The sequence below is a fragment of the Octopus sinensis genome, linkage group LG1 (assembly GCF_006345805.1).
Source record: "Octopus sinensis linkage group LG1, ASM634580v1, whole genome shotgun sequence".
NCBI lineage: Eukaryota > Metazoa > Mollusca > Cephalopoda > Octopoda > Octopodidae > Octopus > Octopus sinensis.
The window spans coordinates 44,631,481-44,658,790 of record NC_042997.1 but is presented as its reverse complement, the minus strand read 5'-3'; the positions used below and the strand labels follow the sequence as shown (position 1 = coordinate 44,658,790).

The following is a 27,310-nucleotide window of genomic DNA, read 5'->3' as shown; positions in this document are numbered from 1 at the left end:
TCCAACCCATGCCAACATGGAAAGCAGATGTTAAACAACGACAATGATGATGAATGCAGTTAAGGAAATGTTATACTTTTCATAGAATGTTGTAAGATAAAAGCAAAACTAAGGGAAAAAGTGAATGGCTGTAGAAAGGATAGGGAATGGAGGGGGAGAAGTAGAAGTAGAAAATAATATTTAATGAAAATATGTCATGAATTAAATGTGTTCTCTGCTAGGTTGCAATGTCTTACAGAATTATGTCCCTTGAGTTAGATTGCTTTGAACAGGGACACGGACACACGGACACACACATGTAAATATGGGAGATTGGTTCAAGTTGCCATATTCTCTTTACTCTCTTTCACTTGTTTCAGTCATTTGACTGCGGCCATGCTGGAGCAACGCCTTTAGTCAAGCAAATCGACCCCGGGACTTATTCTTTGTAAGCCCAGTACTTATTCTATTGGTCTCTTTTGCCGAACCGCTAAGTGACGGGGACGCAAACACACCAGCATCGGTTGTCAAGCAATGCTAGGGGGACAAACACAGACACACAAACACATACACACATATACGACAGGCTTCTTTCAGTTTCCGTCTACCAAATCCACTCACAAGGCATTGGTCGGCCCGGGGCTATAGCAGAAGACACTCGCCCAAGATGCCACGCAGTGGGACTGAACCCGGAACCATGTGGTTGGTTAGCAAGCTACTTACCACACAGCCACTCCTTATATATATATAATGCATGTATATATACATATAGATGTAGTTATGTACATATATGTATGTATGTATGTATGTATGCATATGTTTTATTTATTAAATTGTTATTAACGCAGAGTAGATGAAACCATGGCGACTGAAGAAGGGGAATTTTCCTTGTGTTATTTGTCCTGTACTCTATTTTTTCGTTGTTTAAGAAAAATGTCCAGTTCCTTGGTTTTGTGTTTATGTTTTCGTTTCTCATTGTGTTCGACGTTTTTTTGGTGTCCTGTATATATACATGTAGAGGTAGGTACATACATATATGTATGTATATATGCATATGTTTTATTAATTAATTTATATATATATATATACATACACACACAAGGGGAAGTCAAAACTTATCTGCACTCCCACCATAACACTATTGTCACACTGCCTTCTGCGCATGCGTGCTTATAGTTGCTACCGTTGTGGTCGCATGATCAAAGTTTGAGCCTGATCGTGCCATTTTCTTTCGGAGTTTACAATGTGAAGCATGGCTGCGCCACTAGCAATGTGCACCAAAGAAGAGCAAGGAGCAGTGATCCGATTTCTCTGTAAAAAAGGTGTACAATCAACAGTGCAAGATATATTGCTTTGCCTATTGTCAAAAAAGTTTCGTTGTTGCATGACAATGCACACCCACACATGGCCACCCAGACTGATGAAAGCATTAACCAATTGGGTTTTTAGATGCTGAAACACCCTGCCCACAGCCCAGTTCTGACTATCATACCTTTTGACCATTCAAAGATGATTTACAAGGTTGTCAATTTCCTACAGATAAAGATGTGAAGGAAGTGGTGCATAAATGGTTGTGCGACCAACCGTAAACCTTCTTCCTGGAGGGAATATGCAAGCTTGTGGAGCGTGGGACCAAGCGCATTGAAAAGGAAGGAAACTATAGAAAAATGACTGAATTGCTCATCCCTTGCCTTTGTGTAAATACATTGAAAAAAACAAGAGTGCATTAAGTTTTTGACCCTCCCTCACATATATATAGTCTTACCTGAGTGCATCTGCCATTTTTCTGGCTTGTACCTTACGTTCACCAGTTAGCAGAAAATGGAGGTCTATGCCAGAGCAAAAGACACTGCCAAGACTGGAAAACATCACAAGATGACTGTCATCATATTTGGCAGAATTTAAGGCAGACACAACTTCTTGAATAACCTAGCAAACGATAAGAAGAAAACAAATTTATATTTACAAAAGAAATAACAACAAATAAAGCATTTATGAATAGTATAGGGCAGGAAAAAGACAAGCCACCAATGTTTCTCTAAGTAACAAAAGAAAATATCTATGGTGATGAAGAAACTATCAGTTGACCACCACACTTCAGTCAGTTCACAAACCATAATGCACACACTTCTATGCAGTTCATAAGAGACAGAAATTATCGACGTTTCCCATTCGGCCCATTTGTATACGTTTGATCATTTACTTTATAGTATACAGACATGTATTGTGAATTGACTTTGTTATTTTTATTTATTCTTTAAGGCTTAAACAGAAGAGGAAGGGTAGTGGTTATGACCCTTATCAGGGCATCTGAAACTAGAAGGAAGTGAAGAAATTATCACCAGCCTGGAGACATAGTCCAAGTGCATACAAGAGAGTGGACTCTGCAGAAAGCACCAAAAGGCGAGATGGCAGAGGAAGTTCAACAGGGCAGCAAGAGTAACCTCAACACTCAAAAGCATGGATGATCCAACCAACAGACTTCCACAGTCTCTATAGACAAATTTCACTCATAATGCCTAGATCAATATGAGACTAAGGTAGAAGACACTTGCCCAAGGTGCTGTGCAGTGTGATCAAAACCAAAACCAAGTCATTGCAAAGCAAACTTTTTGATCACACAGTTATCCCTGTGCCCAGAACTATCCATAGTGCTTCTATGTAGTCACTTGGCCCATTTATATTTCCCAGCCTAATTACCATCAGGACTTTCACTACAATGTCTAAAATGGGAGGATCTATACCTTGTAGTTTACAAAGCAAACTGAGGATTGGGTAACCCAAAGTTATTGCTTTCAAAAACATCAAATACACAAGAGTAAAGATTGTTTGCCAACATAACATGGCAGTCCTGGTTTAGGACTAATGTTGCTGTAATTTAGCCCCAGGAGACATCATCTCCAGCTGGCTATACGACATGATTTGTGTCCTTATATTTTGGAACAAGGGGACAGATTGTGTCATATAGCCAGCTGGAGACAATGTCTCCTGGGACTAAATTGCAGCAACATTTGTCCTAAACCAGGACTGCCATGTTATGTTGGCAAACAATCTTTACTCCAAAGTACTATAACTGAATATCTCTCGTGAGATTTAAAAATAGCAAATTTTCTAATCAAATACACTAATATAGCAACTTGTGATTTTCTTACTTTTCAGTATATTTGTTACCTGTGAATGTTAAATGAGTGGTAGGTAAGAGAGTCATTAGGTAAGTAGTAAAGAGAAGTGAACAGGGGAGAGAAGTATTAAAGCAACATTGAAAAGGGATTAGGAAGTAACAAGTGAAAAAGGAACATATATTTAACCCCACTGTTAGCACTGGATGGTTACACAGTATTTGGATTTCTATATATGCACATGTCCATCCATCTATGCATATACGTACACAAACTACATGGATAGTATATTTTAAGGCTGAGAGATGTTTATCTGATGATGGTTGCTTGCACACAAAACATTACACAGACAACTTGCAATCAGGCCCAGAGACTGAACTCGATAGCAAGATGGACTGACCCAGCCAGCAAACTTTGATTCAAACATGAAGCCACTGCAATCCACAGGGAATGAAAGAGTCAAATTTAGCAGCACCAGTTAATAAACAACTCGTCAATTTTCACAATGCTGTTGCTCACAAATTGATCTTACTTTGTGGTGTATAGTTTACAACTAGAAAGGTTAGATTGAGAGTTTAACACTGACCTCTCAGTTAGGGTCTAATATTTACACCCCCCTCTCTTTTTCTCACCCCCACACACACATGCTACCGTAATTGACATTTCATGTCTACAATTCTCACTACACACGTGTTTGTGTTTGACAAATACGATTTTATAGGTATGAAGTCCCAGTTGCTGTAGCATCCACTGAATATTGTAGACATTACTTTCAAATGAATATGGATTGAGTGCTCAATAGGGAAACCTTAAACTTCTTTCCTGTCAGTATGTCCATCGAATTTCCCAGAACAGCACAAGATGACATTGTCAATTTGATCAACAAAGTAGGCCGCTTCACAGTGCAAGGGAAGCAACTCTGATTTGAATTATCTCAGCATTTAAATATTATCCTAGCAATGTGTGTGTACTCTCTCTCTCTCTCTCACACACGCACACACACACACACACGCACGCACACGCACGCACACCACACACACACACACACAATATTCTGTATACTTTTGGTCAAATTAATTTGACAGGGGTTTACATTCTAATTAACCCAGTAGGAGTACAAAAGAGCAGGGAGAGAAAACAGTATGGCAGCGGGTGAGTGGAGAGAGAGGCGAAATTCTGGTTTTGCAATGATTTTTGGGTTTTTAAGGCTGAAAAATCCATTGTGACTCATGATTGAAAACTAGTATAGTAAAACTTGAAATTTTACTACATTCACCTGTATAGTGTTAACATTAGCTCACCTGTTATTTATCTTGTTCCAAACCTCTCATCCACTGACAAATAATGAATTTAGAAAAGAGGGGTTTCTCCTCTATGCCTGACGATAATTATGAAAGGGACTTCAACTATGGCATTGTATGTAAGTGTGACAGACAGGATTTGTGATGTGATGAATTTTCTTTTCGATGCCAGTGTCTTAGAAATATCCTGAAGACCAGCTGGCATGAGCACAACACAAAGGGTGAAATCATGAGAACGGCAACAGACAATCACAGCTAGACAAAGGAAGCTGCTTGGCCAGGCATTGCACTTGGCACTGGAAACACCAGCAAGGATAGCAATCCAGTGGATAACTGAAGGAGGAAGGAGAAAGAGAGTCGGGCCAGTAAAGGTGTGGCAAAGGAATGTGTAGAGTGACCTGACTGAAATAGGTGTAACACTGGGAAGAAGAGTGCAGCTTGGCTGAGAATGGTATTGCTTGGAAACTCTTGTTACCTGATGTTCTTTGAGCAAATTGAGTTGAACCTAACAACTTTAACTGACAGAGTTTTGTGAACTAAAACACAAACAAGCTCTCACAGGTGTCAAAAAAAGCTACTTACCTGTGGATTTAAAGCATTTCTTAGTTCAGTGTGGGTGTTCAGCCATATTTGAGTGTAGCCCTTTGATTTTTTGACAACGATTTCTTTGTATCTAAAAGCACACTCACTTTGGCGTACACTGAGACGGCGTTCGATTTGAGTTTGACATTCTTCATCACTACTGTCAGTCTCTTCTTTCCGTTTATGCTTCTTGTTTAAGTGAGGCTGTGGAGGAACTTTCGACATGAGTAAACGGTATGTGTTCGTGGATGGGCTGGTCGGGATCATTGGCAACATCTGGAATCCAGGCACATCTCCATACAATGTGTCCATTGACATGGTGGCTGGATTCATGGATGAGGTACGCTTGATCTGGCTGACATCTGCAGTGTAAGCAGTCACTGCAGAGACAGGTTTATTTGTAATTCCAGAAATTACTGCAATAGAAATGAGAGAAATCTTTATATATAAAAGTGAAGTTGTGTGCTGTCTGTCTCCTACGATTTAAATTCCTAACTACTCCCACATTTTGCGGTGCAGTTTAATCAAAACTGGGTATCTTATAGTCGTGATTCATATCGAGCCCTTCTGGGTATTAGCGCGCATCTACGATGAGTCTACGATTTAAAAAAAATTTACCATCATTTTTTTCCATTTTAATGCATTTTTTTCGCTATTATATAAGGAAAGTAACTCTCTAAAAATGTCTACGATGAGTCAACGATTTAAAAAAAAATTTACCATCATTTTTCTTCCATTTTTAATGCATTTTTTTGCTATAACTCTCTAAAAATGCTTATATAGTTATTTCCCTTACAAACCCGAGCAACGCCGGGCGATACTGCTAGTATATATGTAAACAATTTTACTTTTCAAATAAACATCTGAATAGAAATATATAAAAAAAATCAATAACTTCTCATTCAATTTAGTAATTCATTTTTCCTTGAAATATATGATGCATGCCTCATGGGGGCAATGTGACCTATGCCACTAGCACCTGTGCTGGTGGCACTTAAAAAGCACCTTTCAAGCATTGAGCTTCACAGAGGTAATGACAAATGACCAAGACCTTTGACAATATGCCGTGCTTGAGTAGAAGACCCACCAAGCCAAGTGAAATCATGGTTGTGACACATACTGGTGTCATGCCAGTGGCATGTAAAAGCACCCATTACACTCAGAGCATCCAGCCATAGAAAGCCATGCCAAATCAGACTGGAGTCTGGTGTAGCCTCTCAGCTAGCCAACCCTGGTCAAACCATCCAACCCATGCCAGCACAGACAACAGGCGTTAAATATTGATGATGATGTTGATGACTGCAAGTGTCAAAATCCAATAAAGGAAGCTCAACTGGGTTACTCAACTTGCCAGAAATATCAATAAAATCTCTCTTAACATTCTACCACCTTAACCCTTTAGTGTTCAGATTACTCTGTTAAATGTAATACTTTTCCACTCAAATGTTTTGAATTAATCAAGCATTATCTTATATCTTTGAGGTTTCAGTGATGTGATTGTTTATATTTAGAATGACATTGTCGGGTAGGTGTGAGAGGCCAGATATTGCCAGTTTGAATATAAAGCATGTAGAATATCCGGGCCAGATATGGCCGGTTTAAACACTAAAGGGTTAAAGGAGCAACACACTGAATAAAATAGTCTCCAGATACTTTTTGAAAGATTAGTTGGTAACAGGTTCACCTTTAATGACGTAAAGCAACAAAAATTTCACTACAAATGTTTCCATGGGTATTCTTAGTGTACTTTTGCATGTTGAATCGAAATAGGAGAAAAGATTTTCTCTTTTCCTGTCAAACTTAGTTTTCTTTTGGTGGAGGCGCAATGGCCCAGTGGTTAGGGCAGCGGACTCGCGGTCGTAGGATCGCGGTTTCGATTCCCAGACCGGGCGTTGTGAGTGTTTATTGAGCGAAAACACCTAAAAGCTCCACGAGGCTCCGGCAGGGGATGGTGGTGATCCCTGCTCTACTCTTTCACCACAACTTTCTCTCACTCTTACTTTCTGTTTCTGTTGTACCTGTATTTCAAGGGGCCGGCCTTGTCACTCTCTGTGTCATGCTGAATATCCCCGAGAACTACGTTAAGGGTACACGTGTCTGTGGAGTGCTCAGCCACTTACACGTTAATTTCACGAGCAGGCTGTTCCGTTGATTCGGATCAACCGGAACCCTCGTCGTCGTAACCGATGGAGTGCTTCCAGTCCAGTTTTCTTTTGATGCTGTGTTCACTTTCCCTCAGTTAAAGTAATATACAAGTATAATGAAAGATTTCCATATTAGTATGTGGATGTTAGGACAGTAGACTTTGTAAAATTGTTGGCATCAGGAAGGACATCTGGCTGTAGAAACCAATGCAAAACTGATCCAGCAGAGCAAAACATGATGAGGATGATATAATTATTATGTAAGATTGGTGAAGGTGTATGGCTTAGTGGTTAGGGTATTTGGCTCGGTGGTGAGTTTGATTCCCAGTGACACATTGAATCCTTGAGCAAGACACTTTATGTCACACTGCTCTGGTTCACTCAGCTGGCAGAAATGAGTAGTACCTGTATTTCAAAGGGCCAGCCTTGTCACATTCCCTTTTATGCTGAATCTCCCCGAGAACTACGTTAAGGGTACACATGTGTCTGTGGACTGCTCAGCCAATTGCACATTGATATATCACAAGTAATATGTGATATTGCCATCAATAACCGAGTGTCGGTCATTATGTAATATTAGTATAATTTACTTCTCTAAATGCTGGCAGGATATATTTGATCAGGGCAGTAAACTGGACATTTGAAATATGTCTAGAAATGTTCAGATATAAGCCAAATACTCTTTATTCTTTTACTTGTTTCAGTCATTTGACTGCGGCCATGCTGGAGCACCGCCTTAAATCGAGCAACTCGACCCCGGGACTTATTCTTTGTAAGGCCAGTACTTATTCTATCGGTCCCTTTTGCCGAACTGCTAAGTGACGGGGACGTAAACACACCAGCATCGGTTGTCAAGTGATGCTAGGGGGGACAAACACAGACACACAAACGCATATATATATATATATATATATATACATATATATGACGGGCTTCTTTCAGTTTCCGTCTACCAAATCCACTCACAAGGCATTGGTTCTCCCGAGGCTATAGCAGAAGACACTTGCCCAAGATGCCACGCAGTGGGACTGAACCCGGAACCATGTGGTTGGTAAGCAAGCTACTTACCACACAGCCACTCCTGCACCTGAATCATCCTAGTTTCTTCTAATGTGTATGTGGTGATCTAACTTCAAAAATCTCAATAACATAATTTCCTACTATTAGAAAAAAAAATGCTATGAAAATTATTTTGAATGTAAACTGGGAAAATAGGACAAGATTTGTGCTAGCTACATTTTTTTTTTTTTTTCCCTTTGTGGTATGTGTAAGACTAGAAAAAGGGATAGCTAAAAGTCACCACCACATATTATTTACAATTCCGATGATTTGGAGGAAAATCCGAAGGTCACACGTGAGACTATTATTTCTACTGTCTGAGTACAAAAGGAACCACTTCAAAACCAAAAAGCTTACTTGGATGATATCCTGAAACCAGTTCTCCACAGAACTCAACTTCCAATACAAATGCTTCCATATGATACTTTAAGCTGGAGGATTTTATAGGGAAAAAGAGGAAGTCATTTTCTGAACCAACAGTTCAGATTACTATTTTTTTCAATGAAACACGTATATATAGTCACAGAACTGTCTGAATGACTATGTTCATGATTTGAATTTATCAGAGAGACAGGACTAAATTAAATTTTAGGTTCAAGATCAAAGAGTGCAACACTAAAATTAATGTTTCCACAGCTGCCATGGTGAATTCAGAGAATGGTTCTCCCATGAAGTAAACAAATGACATTTGTTCATTGATTCTTCAGAAATCAACATAAAAGCAGTCTTTCTTCATAGCGAAAAGTGTATACTTTTCTACACCAATGTTATGTGCTGCAATCACAGAAGTTATACACAACATGAAGTTGTTTTTACAAAAAGTTCAATATCAGAAATGTAAGCTGAATACATATGGAGATCACTGCACTTTTATAAGGGTTGTAGCTAAATTACACCAAGTTCTGTTGTTTTATTTTTATGTGAGTGGGACAACAGAGACAAGCAAAAGCACAATGTTTTGAAGTGTTGGTTAATATATACCTAACTTGTTTCAAACTAGAGAAAATGTTTTGAATGGTTTGCTTCTCACTGACAAAGTGTTCTTTTTTTTTTTCCTGAGTACACCAAGCTGGGACTTCTGAAAAACTTTGTTATAAAGTGAGGAGAGAGAGAAATGCAAACTGGATTACCCTGTGTCAGTAAGGCCTTAATTATTTTTGTACACCCTCAGATCAGGGAACTGTTGAGTGATGGGGGGTATAAATGAGAGTCGAGTGAATTCAGGAAAGCCGCATGCCAAAGTTTTAACGGTAAGGGAGCCAAGTTTTTAGGAAATTTCAAGGCTAAAAACTATAACAAAGTGGCAAGCAAGTTTTATCAAATAGTGAGATGTAATATGCCCTTAACCCTTTTTGATACCAACCCACCTGAGACTACCCCTGGTTCTATGATTCAAACTTACTGTTCTACAAGTGATCTAGACTGAAATATTGCATCAAAATTTTATGTTGTGTTCCAAATACCAGATAAATGATAAACAAAGTTACTTTACTAAATTCTTCATCATTTTCCATCTTAGTTGAAACAATGTCAGTGTATTTCAACAGAAATATGGTAACAAAAGGATTAGGATTAGGGTTATCAGATATTCTCTCAGAAAACTTTGATGCTGTAAATGAGGAGCTTGGTGAACCTCTGCATCAATAGATTATGTCTGCTAAACAAGAAAGAGCATTAGCAGGTAAGTGGAGCCCAGTATGGTTGCTGACTACTGATGGACTCTTAAAAAGAGATATTATCTGAGGTAAAGTACAACAGACCAAGTTACTTTTTAAACTACAGAAGCATGTACTTTTATTGCACTTTGATAAGTATGTAACTATGTATATCTATAAAAAAAAATTGCATTCCACACGAAACTAACTTGATAAGAGAAATGTTACAAACTTACTTGGATTCAGCATAAAATACTGTAAGAGTCAAGTATTTTCAATGTTGAGATACAAAAAACAAGTTCCTTAGTGTTATCGGTATATTCAATCAAGGTTGACCAAAGGCAAAGAGAAAACCAACAAGTGTCAGCCACGGACATACACTGCGAGATCTTGTTTGGAAACCAAATTTTTTTCTCATTTTAAAACAATATGTAATAGAGAAATTATATCTCACTCGTAGTGATGTTTTTACCAATCAGGTCCAGAGTGCATTCTTGAAATGAAACTGGATCTATTTTAGTTAAGGTGTAAATGTCAAAGTCATGAACATAATAACTTCCCATAATCAGTCTCAGATCAATTCCAGCAAATTCACATTAATGACAAAGAAGATCACAGCTGGGCACTTAGTCTCCACTACAAATCACAACAAAAAGAGAAGAAAAGGTGTTGTGTGGATGCCCCCAGATGATAAGTTGGCTTGTCCAATACATATAAATAGTGGACATGATAGCTTGTCATAGAAGCATCGCATAGGGCGAGCCAGAGCCCTCAGTAGACTAGAAATCGAGCTCAGTTGAGTCGAATCGTCGGAAGTGAGAATTCGGTAGCTGAGCAGAGGTACATTATTGGTGAAGGTATGCCGTCCAAATGTGTGATATAACAGTGGCGATGAGGTTTCGAATAGTACCGAAATGGAAGAGTTACTGAAAGCAGTTGTCAAATAACAGCAGCAGCAGGTACAGAAGTTAACAGAATTGTTACTGCAGTCAAGAAATACGACAGAATCATTTTCAGCAGGCGGGGTTGCAAATTCCATCTAAGAATTTCACAACAAACCGGATGAAGGAACTACTTTTACTGCATATTACAGATGATACGAAGACATATTCCAAGAGGAATGCAAGGGATGGTCTAGTGAAAGGAAGGTAAGACTTCTTTTACGATAGCTTGCCCCTCCAGAACATGAAAGTTTTTGTAACTTTATTTTGCTAAGAAAGCCTGCGGAATTGTGTTTTGATGAAACGATAAATATTTTAACTAATATTTTTAGCAAGAAAAGTTCGCAGATTAACATTTGGTGGGAATGTTTAAATTTGAAGAAAAACGAGGCTGATGATTTTGTAACATATGCCAGTATGGTTAATAAGGCTTGCGAAAAGGTTTAAGCTGGAAGAATTAACGCCAGATATGTTCAAGTGCCTAATGTTCGTTAAAGGGCTGGTGGCAACGGAAGATGCGGAAATTAGAAAAAAGAATATTATCAAAGCTGAATCAGGATGTGATACTAACCTTGGCTGAGGAATGCCAACAAATAATAAACCTTCGAGATGATCCAAGAAAAATAGAAGACAATAATAAGAATGTACAAATGTGTAAAGAAAGTACAAATAGAAGAAAATATATAAATTCAAAATGGTGTTATGGTTGCGGAGACGGACATTTGAGGAAAGATTGCCCCTTGAAAGATAAAATATGTTCTAAGTGTGGTATACAGACGAAATGCCAGTCAAAGAAAATTGAAAAACTGAAGAAAGTCTACTCAACAAAAGTAAATTATACCATACAAAATCGAAAATTTGTTGGTAGAAATAAATGGTTTCCAGACCAAAATGCAATTAGATACCGGTTCAGACGTATTGATAATAAATACAGCATGTTGGAGTAAGATAGGCAGGCCGGTGTATAAAAAAAACTGCTAGGATAGCTCACGGTGTGTCAGGGGAACGAGTTCAATTCTTGGGCGAAATTTCACCAGAAATAGAACTTAAAAACATGACACGGAAAAGTAAACTAATGGTGATTAAGAATCCAATAAATCTGTTTGGGACAGATTTAATGGAAGGATTCAACCTGTGGGGTCTACCACTGAATACACTATGTAACAAGGTGAATGTGTCACAGTCTGTGTCAGAGAAAGCATTGGAAAAAATGAAATTAAAATTGGAAAAGATGTACCCTGATGTGTTTTCGAAAGAACTCAGTACATGTAAAAAAAATCAAAGTTTGAGTTGAAAGGAAATGCGGTACCTTTTGCAGCGTTAAATCAAGTTGAGAAGGAATTAAAAAGATTGGAAGACATGGAGGTAATTGAAAAAGTAGACTACTCTGAGTGGGCAGCTCCTACTCTCTATATAAAAAAGAAGAACAACGAAATAAGGGTATGTGTGGACTTCTCAACTGGTCTTAATGATTGTTTAAAGAATTGCAATTATCCGCTTCCAAACCCAGAAGAAATATTTGCTAAGTGCAATGGTGGGAAAATTTTTTCCAAGTTGGATTTGTCAGAGGCCTACCTCCAATTACAGGTAGATGAAGAACGTGCTGAAGTATTAACAATCAATACTCATAAAGGTCTCTACCTTTTCAAAAGACTGCCATTTGGGGTTAAGGTCACACCAGCAATATTTTAACAAGTGATGGATACTATGCAAGCAGATTGTGAGTTCGCGGTGCCTTACTTGGATGACATATTGATCAAAAGTGAATCGAGGGACCAACATATTGAACATATAGAAGAGGTTTTCAACCGAATATGTGATTACGGGTTCAAAGTAAGGGGGGATAAATGGGAATTTTTCTTGATAAAAATAAAGTACTTAGGACAGGTGATCGATGAAAACGGGCGAAAACCGAACCCTTCTAGGATCGACGCGATAAAAAAAATGCCTGCTCCCACTAACAAAACAACACTACAAGCATTTTTCGGTCTGGTAAGTTATTACCAGTTGTACATATCTAAAATGTATGAGCTAAGAGCTCCGTTGAACAAGTTGCTAAAGAAGGACTTGAAATGGAGCTGGACAAACGAATGTCAGAAAGCATTTGAGGAATTAAAAAAAAGCGGTTAACATCAGAGTTATCATTAACTCATTTTGACCCAAACCTGAAAATAATTGTGAAGCTGTGATATTGCATAAATTTAATGGTAGTAAAATCAAAACTATTGCACATGCATCGAGAGTTCTATTACCAGCAGAAAGAAACTACAGCCAGCTTGGAAAAGAGGCGTTATCGTTAATCTTCACAGTAAAAAAATTCCATAAATTCTTACACGGGAAGAAGTTTACACTGCAAATCACGTTACCGGCAAATCACGTACTACTTTGTACAAAATGTTCTTCACTTCCAGTTCTAGTTTTAACAATGCAATCACCATGTCTTCAAAAGGTTCCTCATATTTTGGACGTCTGGGTAAAAGGACCAAAATATGAACACAGAAGGCATAGAAGCCAGTTAATAAAAGATATACCAAAAATCAAGAGAGGCAAGAGAAACCAATGGATATATGGTATGATTTGTTCGAGGTCCCAGAACCACAAGCAGAAGTAGAACCGATATGTAGGTCAAACAGGAAGAGAAAACCTACAGAGATGATGGAAATTAATGCTAAGAGAAAAGGATATGCCAGTTTCTCACCAAGGAAATAAAATTGATAAATTCAGGTTTAGAAAAAACAAAAACTTTCAAAAGGGGGAGGTGTTGTGTGGATGCCCACAGACGATAAGTAGGCTGGTCCAATGCGTATAAATAGTGGACATGATAGCATCGCGTAGAGTGAGCGGGAGCCGTCGGTAGACTAGACGTCGAGTTGTGTTGAGTCGAATCACGGGAAGTGAGAGTTTGGTAATTGAGTAGAGATACGTTATTGGCAAAGGCACGCCCTCCGAATGTGTGATAAAACAAAAGATATCCTGCAATACTCACTTACTAACAAAGTACACAGATTATTTTATGAATTATAAAACAACAACCTTCTGAATACTCATTTGATACCAGCATATTTCACACTTATGGCCCAGTGGTTAGGGCAGCGGACTCACGGTCATAGGATCGCGGTTCGATTCCCAGACCGGGCGTTGTGAGTGTTTATTGAGTGAAAACACCTAAAAGCTCCACAAGGCTCCGGCAGGGGATGGTGGTGATCCCTGCTGTACTCTTTCACCACAACTTTCTCTCACTCTTACTTCCTGTTTCTGTTGTACCTGTATTTCAAAGGGCCGGCCTTGTCACTCTCTGTGTCACGCTGAATATCCCAGAGAACTACGTTAAGGGTACACGTGTCTGTGGAGTGCTCAGCCACTTACACGTTAATTTCACGAGCAGGCTGTTCCGTTGATTCGGATCAACCGGAACCCTCGTCGTCGTAACCGACGGAGTGCTTCCACAATTTCACACTTAGAAAGATAAGGCATTGTACTTCATAGCAGCCTTCTGAGTATGTTTTTTTCCTTTTTTAATACATGAGTGGCTGTTATGAAAGATCATCAGAGACTGAACAGACTAACATTTCAAGAGACTTCATGTTTTAGCTGTGAATTGTTTACAGTGTTTCCTATAAATGTGTAGTGGCTACATCTTAACCCTTTCATTACCAACCCGGCTGAAACCGGCTCTGGCTCTTTAGTACAAATGTCTTGTTTTGATAAGTTTTGAATTAAAATCTTCCACCAAACCTTAGTCACAATTTACGTTCCTAACACTATCTGAATGATAAGTAAGTTATTTTACTAAATTCTTTGTTATATTTAAAGTAATTAAAAGAAACACAGAGCATCTCAAAATAAATATAGTAACGAAGGGGTTAATGCTGTTGAATAAAACTAATTTCCCATGGGCACCCAATGCATGCTAGTGGAGTTTCTATATATAAAAATAACTCATCTTTGGCAGAGAATATTTTAAACAATACCTCTAAATAATGAAAATGATAACAAGGGGCTGAAGTAATTCCTTGGTATTCAGAAACAACTATCACAAGAATTATTCATAGTATGATGTTTTATGGGATTATAGAAATGTTCAACATTATCAAGGAACTTGGAGTAGGACCACAATGGACACCGATGAACTGTTCTGTATGATTATCATCGTCTTTAACGTCCGCTTTCCATGCTAGCATAGGTTGGATGATTTGACTGAGGACAGATGAACCAGATGGCTGCACCAGGCTCCAATCTGATCTGGCAGAGTTTCTACAGCTGGATGCCCTTCCTAACACCAACCACTCTGAGAGCGTAGTGGGTGCTTTTACATGCCACTGGCAGAAGCGCCAGTCAGAAAGTACTGGCAATGGCCACACTCAAATGGTGTTTTTTTTACGTGCCACCTGCACAGGAGTCAGTCCAGCAGCACTGGCAACGACCTCGCTCGAATGTTTTTTTCACGTGCCAGTAAGGCGATGCTGGTAACAATCATGCTCAAATGGTGCTTTTTACGTGCCACCAGCACGGAAGACAGTCAGCTGCTCTGGCATATACTACAAACAAGAAAATTATGCCAAAATCAACAATGAATGCCCTCCTGGGGCAGTAACTGCTTCATAAAAGTGCATTTCATAATCTGGGAATAAAAACTCAACAAAATAATCATGGAATGAAACATACAGAAGACACTGAGCTGTGCAAATGTGACGCAAAATGTCACCTGTGCCATGACTGATGTAACAAAATTACATACACGTGCTCGCACACACACACACACACACAATCGGATTACGTCATTTGGCTGTGCGCTCAAGGATTCTGTAGTCAACTATATTGGCACAAGTAATTTGCCTGGCATATATTTTACTCACCTGGGAGGAGAATGAAAGGTGAAGCAACAGGCAGTGGTGATGGTGGTGGTGGTGGTGGTGGAGAGCAATACTGAACAGCAGTGAAAGGTATTGTCAGTTGATATAATACTTTCTTTCACCACCAAATCTATTAACAAGGCTTGAGCTAGCTCGGGGCTATAGTATTAGACACTTGCCCGAGGTACCAAGCAGCAGGTCTGAGCCTGCAATCATGTGGTTGGGAAGCAAATATTTTAACCTTGCAGTTATATCCACCTACACACACTCACGGCTGGGGTAGATATTACACCTGGATTATATATAAATATATATATATATATATCATCATCATCATCATCATCGTTTAACGTCCGTTCTCCATGCTAGCATGGGTTGGACGGTTCGACCGGGGTTCTGGGAAGCCAGAAGGCTGCACCAGGCTCCAGTCTAATCTGGCATATATATCAAATCAAATCAAATCAAAACAAATCAAAATAGATGAACATCAATGGAATTTGTATCTTTGTGGTACCAGTGCCGGTGGCACACAAGAAAACTATCCGAACGTGGCCGTAGCCAGTACCGCATCGACTGGCCTCCGTGCTGTGGGCACGTAACAAACACCATCCGAAGACCCGGCAAGACTAGTCAGGCCATAACCCGTGGCCCCTACCTGGGACGTAGTCAGTCCACCTGTGCATACCTTCCTTCTTGTGACACTTGTGAAGACCTGTTGAGGCAAGTGAAAATCAAAACAAATCAAAATAGATGAACATCAATGGAATTTGTATCTTTGTGGTACCAGTGCCGGTGGCACACAAGAAAATCATCCGAACGTGGCCATAGCCAGTACCGCATAGACTGGCCTCCGTGCTTTGGGGACGTAACAAACACCATCCGATCGTGGCCGTCCGCCAGCCTCATCTGGCACCTGTGTCAGTGGCACATAAAAACACCATCCGAGCGTGGCCATCTGCCAGCCTCGTCTGGCACCTGTGTCGGTGGCACATAAAAACACCATCCGAGCGTGGCCGTTCGCCAGCCTCGTCTGGCACCTGTGTCGGTGGCACATAAAATCACCCACTACACTCTCGGAGTGGTTGGCGTTAGGAAGGGCATCCAGCTGTAGAAACACTGCCAGATCTGACTGGCCTGGTGCAGCCTTCGGGCTCCCCAGACCCCAGTTGAACCGTTCAACCCATGCTAGCATGGAAAACGGACGCTAAATGATGATGATGATGATGATGATATATATATATATATATATATATATGCATAGTTAAAAAGCATAAATGAAGTTGGAAAAGGCACAGAAGTATATTTCAGAGAATATTTAATAAAATATTACTGGTTTTGATGTATCTATTTTATCAAATATTTGAATATTTCATACATCAAAACTGGTAATATTTTATTGAACATTCTCTAAAATATATTTCTGTGCCTTTTCCAACTTTATCTACTTGTATTAACTATAATTTTGGATTTGTATGGACTTCTAACAGCTTTTCTTCTATAGGTGTGGTTGTGTGGTAAGCAGCTTGCTTCCCAACCACATGGTTCCAGGTTCAGTCCCACTGCATAGCACCTTGTGCAAGTGTCTTCTACTATATCCTTATATATATATATATTTGTGTCTGTGTGCTTGTGTTTGTCGCCCACCATTGCTTAACAACCAATGCTGGTGTGTTTATGTCCCCGTAGCTTAGCAGTTCAGCAAAAGAGACCAATAGAATAAGTACTAGGCTTACAAAGAACAAGTCTTGGGGGCGATTTCTTCAACTAACACCTTTTAAGATGGTGCTCCAGTATGACCATAGTCAAATGGCTGAAACAAGTTAAAAAAAAAAAAAAGAACATTATCCCATACTTGTTTCGGTCATTGGACTGCAGCCATTGCTGGGGCACCACCTTGAAGAGTTTCAGCGGAAGAAATCGACCCCAGGACCTAGTTTTCAAGCTAGGTACTTATTCTATCAGACACCTTTGCTAAACTGCTAGATTACAGAGACATAAACACACTAACACTGATTGCCAAGCAGCGGAGAGAGACAAACACAGACACAAATAAATAAACACACACACACACGAGGGGCTGCTTTCAGTTTCCATCTGCCAGATCCTTTCACAAGACTCTGGTCAGCCTAAGGCTATAGTAGAAGACACTTGCCCAAGATGCCATGAAGTAGGATTGAACCTGAGAACCATGTGGTTGAGAAGCAAGCCTCTTACCACATAGCCATGCCAGTACCTATATATGATACATACATATATAAGATGAGGTGTGACCTGGTTAGCCTATTTCTTCAGCACCAATTACACTCTATTGTGCCCTCTTGATTCTCCTAAAACATGGATGTTAGAGCCACTTGTCAATTCTCTTATTATCTTACCTTTCTGCTCAAAAAAGATAAAAAAAGGGGAACAAAAACCCCACTTGGCTTGAACAGTCTAACACAAATTACAAATACTCTGAAAACAAATGATTTTCTAAATATTACTCCACCCGCATGCCCGCAGGAACCATACAATATATACACACCTTATCTATGCACTTTGACAAGTGGTTGGAAATGTCAAATTTTACGCTTTAAAAACATTAATAATTATCTGCTCCAACAGATGCAAAATATTTTAAAATCACCTTACGTAGATACCAGTACAACCTGGCGGTTATGAATAGTGGAGACATAGCAATTGTAGTTAGTTTGCTTTGTAACCATGTAATTCAAGGACAATTCAGCTACATAACACCCTGGACAAATATCACTGAATTTAGGACGCCTATATTACTTATGAGGTATTCTATATTTTTCGCGTCTCAAGGGGATGGTACAAACCTAGCAATATGTGTTTTATAGTGAAAACTAAATTTCCATTCAAATGGCAATTATCAGAGGATTTTTGTTTGAGTCTGACCATTTTAAATCATAGTAGAAACATGACCTATGTTGCAAATAGGCATACAAATATTGTACAAATTTCATGATTGAAAAATTTGCTATAATTTGTGCATATGAGTATATCAGCAAGTGGGCACAATAAAATGGGCTAGCTGGTACAATTGCGCCTGCAGACGTAGGGTTCCCCATCCCTGGTATAAATATATGTGTGTATCCATGTCTGAGTTTAGGTTTATTGTTGTTGAGTTGTCCCTTTGTCAAATACATAACTTAGCAACTCAATTATTATATAACAATAAAATAAGTACCAGACCTCAAACGGATTGACAAAAAATTCTTTGAAAGCATGACCACAGTCCAAAGGCTAAGACCAGTTGAAGAATAAAATGAGATTGCAGCATATTTTGGTAAGTAAAATTTCAAGTTTTGAATGAATTTTCAGCATTATAATTTATATGGAAATAATCAAAATTTAAAATTTCTAACAGGAATGAAGTGAGTAAACCCTAATAACAATCTTCACCATGACATGATACCATTATACAGTAGTAAATCTTCACTCTACAATACCACACTGAACAATTAACCACTACTGTCTCTTTAATAGTAACATCTAACCCAAACCCACTCCAGCTACAAGTAACTGACAGATTGTCCATTTCCACAGAAATTTCTCTCCAGCATCTCTGAATGTTGCTGGGTATCTATCTCATTATCTGATCAATGAGAATAAAATAATATAGAATTCTACTGTGCCTTTATTCCATAAATCCCGAAACAAGTCCCTACATGCATTTTTGCCCAAAGGATTGCATTGCATGAAGTGAGAAACTAAACAGCAGCTAAGTAAATCTTGAACAAATAAATACACTCTACTCCAAGTATTGAGTACTTTTCCTGTTTGGATATCCTACATTCATGCATGTGTGTTTGATACCGCCCGACTGGCCCTCATGCCAGTGGCACGTAAAAGCACGTTGGCGTTAGGAAGGGCATCCAGCTGTAGAAACTCTGCCAGATCAGATTGGAGTCTGGTGCAGCCATCTGGTTCATCAGTCCCCAGTCAAACCATCCAACCCATGCCAGCATGGAAAGCAGACGTTAAACAATGATGATGATGATGATGATGATGACTTCCTCATCATTTCATGTTAGTATTTAAGAATTTGAAGAGTAATCTTCAACGAACCTTCACGTATGTTATGTAGATACATGTGTGTGTGTGTGTGTGTGTGTGTGTGTGTGTGTGTGTGTGTGTGAGAGTGTAATTATGTATGTATACAGATATATAATGTGTTGGGATTGGGATGTAGTTAATCAAATCGCCCCACCCCATGACTTAATAGTGCCTATTTTCTCAACACTAGTGCTAGCTGAATTCAAGGTGTAACTAAATGTACCTAAGTACCTAATGTAAAGTATTTGATTAACTTCATTGCACAGACCTATTTAACCTATTTCACATCAGGGTAATTTCTGTAGGAGAGGGTGTGCAATCAATTGGATCAAAGCCAGTAAATCATAAAATTTTATTACCTGGTAGGCAAAGGGCCAAATTAAAAGAGTTCGTTATGTAGAGCATTTGGTTTATCATTTCTATTATTTCGTGTAATAAAGGATTCATGAATTAGAGTCTTTTTTTTTTTTTTTTTTGCATTGGTTTTTTTTTTTTAATAGAACAGCTTTTCAACAGGGAGTAAATTTAGAGCACGAAACACAGTTAAATGAAAAGCAAAAAATGGTTTAGAAAACTAAAAATGGATCATTACAGAATGGAAAATAAATGCAAAAACTGTCAATTTAAACATTTATTATTTAGTATCAAATTTTTCATTGCATCAAATTGCAATCTAGTCACAGACAGGACTCTACTGCAACTGAAGTGAAGTTGGCTAACATATACGTGTCTTCCATGATGTAATTGTTTTAGTCCCAATACACAGTCTCAGAACCAAATCACTTGTCAGGCAAGAACGTATCTAAAATAAAAATAAACCATCCTTTTATAAAATAGAGAAACAAAAAAAGAAATATCAATCTTACCTGCTTTTGATTCATTTTTCTTTACACTATCCAGTAACTTCATTCTCTTCATCCCTTTTTTTTTGGTGGTACAAGGAGTTGTGGTTTTGCTTGCTAACACAGTCAATGGCACTTTGGAGCAGCTGGCGTTTGTTTCAAAGTTCTTACTCGTTGCCTTTGGCACTTTTTTAACAGTTTTCGGTTCAATCTTTTTTTTTGGTTTTGTTGGTTTTGAGACAAGTGAATATAATAGATCATCGTCACTGTCACATTCTGTACACTCATCACTCACACCGTTTTCTCTTTTCACATTTACACTAGTCCTGCTCTTGCTATCAGGAGAAACTTTCTTAGAATTAGGTGTCTTTTTAGACTTGATAGCATTTTTTAATATTTTACAGGCAGATGTATTCCTAAGTGATATTTTGCCATGTTGCCGTTCATATTTGCGCACCAACACTTGACAAGACTTCAGGTTACTGACTGGCTCCCATGTGTCTCCTTTGTGACCAAAGCCTTTCCACCGAATGAGATATTCTAAATGATATTTGCCACTAATCCTCCGTGTCCTACGGCCAATAATTTGCTTCACCTGAAACGATATACAATTTCATTAACAATATATCAAAACAATTACAGTCAAACAGTTGAAATTAAGGAAGAAAAAATAACAAAAATCTTTCTAGACAGAAAAATCAAAATAACAAGTGTGAAAATGAATACACAAAGATTAAGGAAAACATGTAGCCTTAAAAGATTTCAGATCTGACACTGGGATTTGTATAGTTGTCTCCATAAAGAGAAAGATAAAGACATTTGTTTACAAGTGTGTCAATGCAGTAAGAGCAACATCGTTATCAATATCATCACCAGGCCAGTTACAGCATCATAAGAATCATGTATGTGAGTGTGTGCATATGTATACATGTGCACGCACACACACACACACACACGCACACACTTTTATTCTTCTTCTACTTGTTCCAGTCATTGGCACTGCAGCAAAGCAGGGGGCACTGCCTCAAAGGGTTTTTGCCAAACGAATTTGGTACTAAAATCCTTTATACTCTTTCTGAACTGCTAAGTTAGAGGAATGAAAAAAGAGCAACACTGGGTGTCAAGGGTGAGGGGGTGGGACAGACAAGCACACACACACACACAATAGGCTTCCACAGTTTCTGTCTGGTAAATTCATTCACGTGGTATGAGCTAGCCCAGGGCTTTAGAAGCCAAGGTGCTGCACAAGTAATCAAGCTTCTTCAACACATACCCTTATCTGCATCTTTCAAATATAAAATGATTGCTTAACCTGCTTGAAATAGCAACCAAAACACACTCTGCCATCTGAAATAAAGGACACATTGGACAGTGTCATCACTGACACATAGATAAACATCCATCATTCCTAGTCAGTGACCACCACCCATCTTCACCCCTCTCTCTCTCCAACTACTCATTAACATCCATTCCTCTCCATAATCACTATTACACTCCTCACACTATCTCTCTCCATGCTGGAACATTCTTTCTGCCATTATACTCTCACTTCCAGTACTCCCACTTATATCACTCTGTCCCATGCACTCTCCCTCATCCTCCACTGAAATCTCTCAGCCGTTTTTTTACTCAAACTCCTTACCAGCAACTATCACGTAGCTGTTTATCACTCTTCCTCTTCACCCCACTCTTTAGAGCACCTTTCACTCTGGTCCTCTCTCTCACACACATCCTTCTCACTCTTGAGCTCTTTCATCACACTCTTCTCTCAATCAGAATCAAAGCAACTCTCTTTTGTTGGTGAACAAATGGGAAAAATGTAGAATCAAGAGGGATATTTAATCTCTCTAGTATTGAGGCCATGATAAAGTCCATGCATTCAGTATGCTTTATTAAGTGGTTGGCAACATGAAGGGCATCGTGCCAGAGAAAAAAAGTGCTAAAAATGGAACCTGAGGAGGGAAATTACTCTGAATAAGAACAAATTGTCTCTGATGACCTGTGTAAACCAGCATAGGAAAAATAGACATATAATGATGACAACAATGACGGCAATATACATACATATTTGCTAGCACATCAAGGGACCAGAAAGAGACCCTCACTCAGCCTATCTATTTATCTATCTGTCACATTCACTGACTGTACACTACCTTATTATTTCACTATCTGTGTACAATGCTCCTTACTTCCCTACACACACCTCTCTCTCTCTCTCTCTCTCTCTCTCTCTGTCTGTGTGTGTGCATTTTAATCATTCACAATGTGATTACATCAGGACAGTAAAGTACAGAAATTCTACAAAAGTAATACAATTTTTGTGTCCTGGGTGTGAACCACCACAACAGATGAATACTAGAAGGCATGATCAAAGCGTTCTGGAAAAGCGGTAACTACCCCTTCATGACTGCACTGATCTATTGGTGTACTATTTCTAGCATTGAATAGCTGAACATTCAGAGCTTTATGGACAGATTCATCATTTTGAAACTGTATTTCCATAAGATATGTGCTCTGATCAATAAATATTCAGACTGTTGCCATAGTAACGGAGCTACAGCATGTAGAGTGAAGCTGCTAGGCACAGATTGACTTTGAACTCTGTTGTGCACACACACACACACTAAGTTTTAACATTCTAGCTGACTTCTGCTGTTTACAGCAGTACTTGGAAGTAACATGTGTAGCGTGTGATCGTTGCATTGACCATGATAGAGAAAGCCGAGCAGAGAATCTGCATCAAATTTTGCCAAAAGCTTGGTGATACCTGTTCAAAGGCCTATGCAAAGTTTTCAAAAAGTTTTTATCATTCTCAACACAATGAAGGAGATCTTGTGCAACTGAAACCCGGGTGTCTTTTTGGTCAGCTGAAAGCAGTTTTGGCACAAACTTGGCAGACACATGTCTCATACCCAAATCTTCAGTGATAATGGACTGAACTGAACCGTAACTAATCTGCACATCCTCTGATAACTCATAGATAGTGATTCAACGATCTCCCCTCACAGCTGCATGCACATCTGCAATGTTTTTCTCAGTTCTACTGGTTGCAGGTCTCCCAGAATGTTCATCACTATCAATATATTTTTCGGCCAACTTGGAAACATCTGAACCATTTGCACACTTTTTTTGTATGTGGCTCATACACTCCTTCCCATACACTTTCTGCAACTTTGCGCAGGCTTCTGAGCAGGTATTGCAATGACAACTTGGACTTTCCCTGAGCTTGCTTACTGTTTTCAAGCAATCAGTGCTCCACAGCCAATAAATAAGGAACTGATAAGTATCTGGTGTCACTAACGTCTCACTTTCAGTTCAGTCATAAGTTTTTTATAATTCATGCAAAACAAATGATTCAAGTGTTGAAAGATCCTTCAGAAAAGAGTGGTGGTAAGTACAGAAGAATCAGGATAAAAACTTTCTCCAGATTTCCACCATGGCCATCCAGTTCAACAAATGATTGTCTATACAAGTCTGTATATACAAGCTTGTGATGCTGTAGTTTTTCTCAGGTTCCCGTCTTCCATTGACGCTTCTGTTCATGGAAAAGGCAACAGCTTAGAATATCATGATTCTCAAGCTCTTCTTTCAAGAAATTATATTGTTTTTGTCCCTAGGATTCTAAAATATGGACAGGGACTGCAACAGATTCATTACTAACCCTTTTATTGTCAAGTGTTACCAAGTCTGCACCAGATTCCTCAAAGGGATTTCTTGTACTCACTAAAAATTTTCAAAATAAATATAAAAATATCACAGACAGTTTCCATTTCTGTCAGCTCATCAATTTCTATTGATATTGATCTATTGCTGAGATGAATTAGTGACGTTATATTACTTCTATCAGGACCCAACATAATAATTAGTATATGGCTTTCTACATTTAGCAATTAATTCTGAAATTTTGTAAGTTACAATTACTCCTTTCTCTAATTGACTACTTTGTTTTACAATGAACTCCTTTGCTGCAGATTGATTTTAAAATTTATTTACAAAAGAACCCAACTTTTTTTTAAAATCTTTATGTGACTTTGTTTTTAAAGGATCACTTATTCATCCTTGATGTTTTCATTTCCCATGTTTGAGAGAGTTTCCCCTTACCATAATGAACACATTAATAACTGCTCATTATCAATGGATGGAAGAACTCCATATTACAAATATCAATGTGTATTGATGATATCTTTTTTTCACTTATTTTGTCATGATGCTAAACCTCAATATTCCTGTTTATATTTAACCAAAAAAAAGAGAAAAAAAGGCTTTTTACTAAATGAAGCAATTTGTGTCTCAAAGAAATTAGAAATAACATTCACTTGAATGCAATTTGAAATAAATAGAGGGAAGTTTCTTTTAATACTGATTTATTCCTTTGGCATTCAAATTTTTCTATCAAATTAATATCTAGTTATCATTATACATTATGTTGCAGATTTTGGTGATGTGAGTGTTTATCTTTATAATAACATTGTAGCATAGGTGTGAGAGGCCAGATCCTGCTAGTCTGAGCATAAAACAAGAAGAATATTTGGGCCGGATATGGTTGGTTTAACCCTTTCGTTACCAAACTGCCCAAAGCCGCCTGAAAAAAATTTTGGTTAATGTGACCAAACCGCCCAAACCCGCCCGTATTTACCTATTCATATTTAAATGAGAATATCAGAGCAAATCTCTTTAGTACATTTGTGAAAACATGTGATTATACTTCGTAAACAGTTCATCTACAGTTTTGTACAATGATCGAAGTGTAATTTTAATTCCATGAATTTTGGGAGATTTTTTTCCGAAATTTGTTCCTATTGTGTTTTCAAAATTTGTAATTCTGACAAAAAATGGATATGAATTTCATTATATCAAGCAGCGAGTCAGAATTCGAAGGCTTTTCTACTGAAGACCTTGATAAATCTAACTCTATGACTGAAAAAAAAAGCACGAGGTATTTGATAATGAATCCGATGTTTCATTTTCTGAAAGTGAAAACAGTGAATCCGAGAACTCCGACAGCGATAAAGAAAATGAATTGGCACCTGAATGGAGTGAAAATTTAAAAACTGTTTCTTTCGGTGATTTTTCTGAAGAAACTGAACCAAGCCAGTCTTTCCCAGGAGAGTAAAGCCTTAGACTATTTCTATTTACTTTTTCAAATGAGCCTATTTGAAATCATTACGGCGGAAACGAACCGTTACGCTAAATGTAAACAAAGCGAAAGAAAGGATAGTTAGTGGTTTCCCACAACCTTAAATGAAATTAAGGCCTATTTTGCCATAAATATTATTATGGTTATCAGAAAGCTACCCAGAATAACAAATTCAATCGTAAAATTTTGTTGTATACCCAATTGAATATTAGCTAATAACCCATTTTCTATGGCGATGTTTGAACAAAATTTTAATAATTTTATATTTTGTTGAATTTACCTGTATCTACCTGCAATTAGAGTCACTTTGTGACAAAAATTATAGTATAAGAATTGGTTGAGAACATTTCATTAAATTATCTTCCAAAAATCACATTAATATATTGATAAATAAAAAAGTTATAGTTGTTTAATGAAACCAGACTAAATTTATGATTATGTTAGAAATTAATTGAAACACATAAGGGGTGTATTTTGGTCAGAAATATAGTAACGAAAGGGTTAAATATAATTGATTATATATGTTACTAGCAGTATCGCCCGGCGTTGCTTGGGTTTGTAAGGGAAATAACTATATAAGCATTTTTAGAGAGTTATAGCCAAAAAATAGCAAAAAATGCATTAAAAATGGAAAAAATATGATGGTAAATTCTTTTAAAAATCGTTGACTCATCGTAGACATTTTTAGAGAGTTACTTCCCTTATATAATAGCGAAAAAATGCATTAAAATGGAAAAAAAACGATGGTAATTTTTTTTTTAAATCGTAGACTCATGTAGACGCTTTCTTAGCCATTTCTGTTTTGGTGTCTTCAAGCCATGAAGTCGTTGTTCTTAAAGAACACTGGTCTCCTTGACAACGCATTCCGACGTTGATTTCCTTACACTCCCTTCCCCACAGGTGCAGGTGTGAGCGTGGACGCCAACTCCGCCGCCATCGACACACGAAAAATTATGCATTAAAAATGGAATAAAAAATGATGTTAAATTATTTTTAAATCGTAGACTCATCGTAGACGCGCGCTAATATTCAGACGGGCTCGATATGAATCACGACTATAAGCTACCCGAATTTGGTTAAACTGCACCGCAAAATGTGGGAGTAGTTAGGAATCTAAATCGAAGGGGACAGACACTCACACAACTACAGTTTTATATATATAGATATACATAGCGCAGTAGTGGTGAGATGTGACAGCAAAGAAAAGCATACATTCACTCTCTGCATGCAATTAGACTCGGAAAGTTCGTGAGGAACCCATTGACCCAATTTGCTGACTTTTCCGATAGCACACAGGTGTCAATGAATGGTTGAATGACCAAATCCAAGCTTCTCTGCTAGTTCCTCAACAGTTACGATGATATTTTGTTCCACCAGGGTTTTCAGGATGTCCTTGTCGAGTTCTACAGATCTTTCAGGATGAGGCTCGTCTTCTAGGCTGTAGTTTATGGCTCGGGATTTCTGGAACCACCATTGACACTGCCTTACGCTTATTGTCCAATCCCCATATACTGCATTAATATTTCTTGTACTTTGCACACATTTATATTCTGTTATTCTTTTATATGTTTCAGCCTTGAGGTTGTGGCCATGCTGGATCATGTGTGTGTGTGTGTGTGTGTGTGTGTGTGTCTAT

The 27,310-nt window shown here is 38.3% G+C and overlaps 1 protein-coding gene across 5 annotated transcripts in view; it reads right to left on the bottom strand.

The window, feature by feature from the left end:
• The window catches only part of LOC115211381 (chromodomain Y-like protein 2), a 249,187-nt gene that overhangs the window by 21,483 nt on the left and 200,394 nt on the right, over positions 1-27,310 (bottom strand). For all 5 annotated transcript variants that reach the window (XM_036500665.1, XM_029780113.2, XM_029780117.2 and 2 more), the window contains 3 exons: positions 20,562-21,132; positions 4,982-5,397; positions 1,745-1,908 (listed from right to left, as the gene is read on the bottom strand). In XM_036500665.1, coding sequence (XP_036356558.1) covers positions 1,745-1,908; positions 4,982-5,397; positions 20,562-21,132 — 1,151 coding nt within the window. The remainder of the gene's footprint in view (positions 1-1,744; positions 1,909-4,981; positions 5,398-20,561; positions 21,133-27,310) is intronic.